A 3,157-nucleotide genomic window follows, 5' to 3' on the forward strand; every position below is an offset into this window, starting at 1 on the left:
GGCGGGACGGAGAGATGCGTGCAATCGGACAGAGAATACCACAGGCCGTGAGCTTTTGAACAGTTTCCCGATGGGCGGAAAAATGGATTTCTTGCTTCGATGATCACAGTGAAGAAGAAATAAGTGGCCGTCGATCATTATCAACATTCTGCCGGGCTGAGAGTGAAAGGGGGAGTTTGCCAAGAGAAGGAAGTCAATGCAAGAGGCAGCTTGAACAAACAGGTCTCAGGAACAGACAAGATGGCCCCAAGCCGGGCAGAGGAGGCCAGATTGGCACGCTGTGGTTGGTTGGGTTAGTCCAAGGCCTTTTAGTTTGTCTGTGATTTTATTTTCTATCATAGTGACAGAGTCGCCATTGTTCCCTCTTGTACACAAACAGAAGAGTGGTTTTTTGGTGGGCGACCAATGGTCCCTTCCACCTGGCACCCACACCTCTGTGTAACTGTCACCTCTACAATGTAGTTCGAACCTAGTGACCTGCTTCAAGTCAACAGAATTCAGCACAGGCCGTGGGATGGCACTTCTCCAGCTGGGTTGGCAAAGGACATGACTTCTGCCCAGCCAGCAGCCTCTCTCCCCTGCCCCCTGAGCGTGCACACTTGATAAAGTGAGCATCCATGTCGGAGACGCCCAGATGGCAAGAATACAGGGCAGCCGTTGGCCAACAGAATCCTCGCATCGCCCATGGCTCGGGCTGGAGAGTGGCTCCTTTCCCAGCTGAGCCTTCACCGAGACCCTGGCCTGGCCGTATCCTGAGTGCTCCAGGGGAGCTGTGTGCAGACGCCGGAGCCCTAGAAGCAAGCAGTGGTAAGTGCCTGGTTTCAAACCGCCAGGATCTGTAGGAATGTTTTAGGCAACATAAGTAACTAACACAGATGCTGTGTTTTACAGTGAACGTAGCTGATTTGATGAGATTTGGGTCACCCTTTGATTCTGGAGAGATACAAAGTTTCTCCTCACTACTTGGGGAAAGAGAAGAGGAAGCAAATTCACTCTCCCTGTTGCATTGAAAATATTTTCCGTCACCTAGAAAGCTTCTCTTACCCTGTGCTTCTCCCCTTTCGCTACTTATCCCTTCATGCACACCAGATTTCAAGATTTAATTATTTGACTTTAGAGAGAGCCCATCCAATGGCTCACTTTCCCAGTGCCCACAATGGCTACTGATGTGCCAGTGCCAAAGCAGGAACCCAATCGCTACATCCAGCATCACTTGCTCCCAGGGTCTGCATTAGCAAGAAGCTAGAACCAGGCATCAAACCCAGGTACTGCGAGGTGGGATTCCGGGTCCGCGGGAAAACCTTCTTCTAAGCAGATACAGGATGTGAAAGGCAGGCAGACATCTCTAAGCTCCTGACTGTTTGGTAATTGCTTTAAGTTTGCCTTGGGGGACATCTGGAAGAAGAGAAAGGGGGAGGTGAGAGGCAAGGGGGAGGGCTGCCGACAAGGAACGGGAGAGCATCTGAGAGATGCGGAAGAGGAGTGTGTGCCAAACTCTTATCTTGGGGAAATGATGTCTCCCTCCCCGGTGCTCCGTCTAACCCAGTTCATGTTCTGACAGGCAGTGACCAAGGTTCTGTGAAATGTGTCGGAATGAGGCGCTGCGAAGTGTGCGTTGATTGTCTTCACCTCCCGGACACCAGTCTGTGTAGCGCCTGGGAATTGTAGGTCCCAGTGTTTGCACGGTCGAGGGCTGGGGACGGCAGCTCAAGGAGAACCACGACACAGAGAGGCTTCCTGGGTTCTCTTGTGACTTCGCAATTTGCTCATCAGTTCTCTCAAGAGCAGCCAGGAGCCTGGCATTTGTGTTTGACAAGGAAGGAGGTGTCGCCAGTTCTCCATCCGAAACAAGCAGCAGCCTGGCCCCATGTTGGGAAGGCAAGGAATGAGACATAGCTTCATAAAAAAAATTAAAAAAAAAAAACCTTTTCTTTGGAAAGCAGAACATGGGAGCTGAGAGAAAAGAGAAGGAAGAAATGGAAAGAAAGGAGAAAGAGAAGTAAAGATGGTATTCTTAACCAGATATTTTCTCTCATGAGATTAAAAGATCTAGAACTCCTAAATTCTCCCCAGGGATAAATCTCTCTCTCTCTCTCTCTCTCTCTCTCTCTCTCTCTCTGTCTTGTTTAAAATTATGTCCATGAGGATTAATGGATTTGATTCACTATTAAATGGGAATAATAAATTTCAATACAGACACTATATTTATCTGTGACACAATCAAAATCTTAGAATCTTCTAAATTTCACATTGTTTGTCAAACTCTTCTTTTGAAACTGAGGAAACTTTTATTTATTTATTTATTTATTTATTTATTTGATTTTTGACTCACAAAAGTTTATTTAACAAAAAATTTAATATGAAAATGTACATGACCCAAGTTTTACATCATAGTAAAACAGGTCCTTTGGAGAGGGCACATGGGTTTCTTTGTTGAACAGTCACACTCATTCCAAGGCTTCTAACATGATGATACTATTTCCTCATATTACCACCATTCCAGTATTGTTCTGTTGTCCACTATTTGCCATCCCCCCACATTCATCTATCACAAGGTTCATAAAGGGATCAAATCCCCGTAGGATTCCCTGGACATGTCTGCCACCATTTAATTTCAATGACAACTTCTTGTCCATAAACTTTTTCAACTCAGGAGGGTGAGCTTTGCTCATGGTGTCTGCTCCAAGCACTGAGCGATTCCTTTGAAACTTTTATTTAAATAAATTTCTAAAATAAGACCAATCTATGAGGCCGGCACTGTGGTGTAGTGGGTAAAGCCACTGCCTGCAGTGCCAGCATCCCATATGGGCGCCAGTTCAAGTCCCAGCTGCTTCACTTCTGATCCAGTTCTTTGCTATGGCCTGAGAAAGCAGTAGAAGATGGCCCAAGTGCTTGGCCCCCTGCACCCGTGTGGGAGACCTGGAAGAAGCACTTGGCTCTTGGCTTCAGATCGGCGCAGCACCGGCCATAGTAGCCATTTGGGGGGTGAACCAACAGATGGAAGACCTTTCTCTCTGTCTCTCTCTCTGCTTCTCCTTCATACTCTCTGTGTAACTCTTTCAAAATAAATAAATAAATCTTAAAAAAAGAACTTAAAAAACAAAGACCAATGTATGTGGCAGTTAAAACAAGATCTGCTAGAATACAACAAAAAGGA

General features: G+C 46.3%; 1 protein-coding gene across 1 annotated transcript; it reads right to left on the minus strand.

Moving 5' to 3' along the window:
* Positions 1–2,330: 2,330 nt before the first annotated feature.
* LOC133752134 (small nuclear ribonucleoprotein G-like) lies at positions 2,331–2,697 on the minus strand. The gene has a single exon (XM_062182451.1). The coding sequence runs from the start codon at positions 2,670–2,672 to the stop codon at positions 2,484–2,486; it is 189 nt and encodes a 62-aa protein (XP_062038435.1). The 5' UTR covers positions 2,673–2,697; the 3' UTR covers positions 2,331–2,483.
* Between the last annotated feature and the right edge of the window lie 460 nt (positions 2,698–3,157).

The sequence above is a fragment of the Lepus europaeus genome, chromosome 23, assembly GCF_033115175.1.
Source record: "Lepus europaeus isolate LE1 chromosome 23, mLepTim1.pri, whole genome shotgun sequence".
In the NCBI taxonomy this organism is placed as follows: Eukaryota; Metazoa; Chordata; class Mammalia; order Lagomorpha; family Leporidae; genus Lepus; species Lepus europaeus.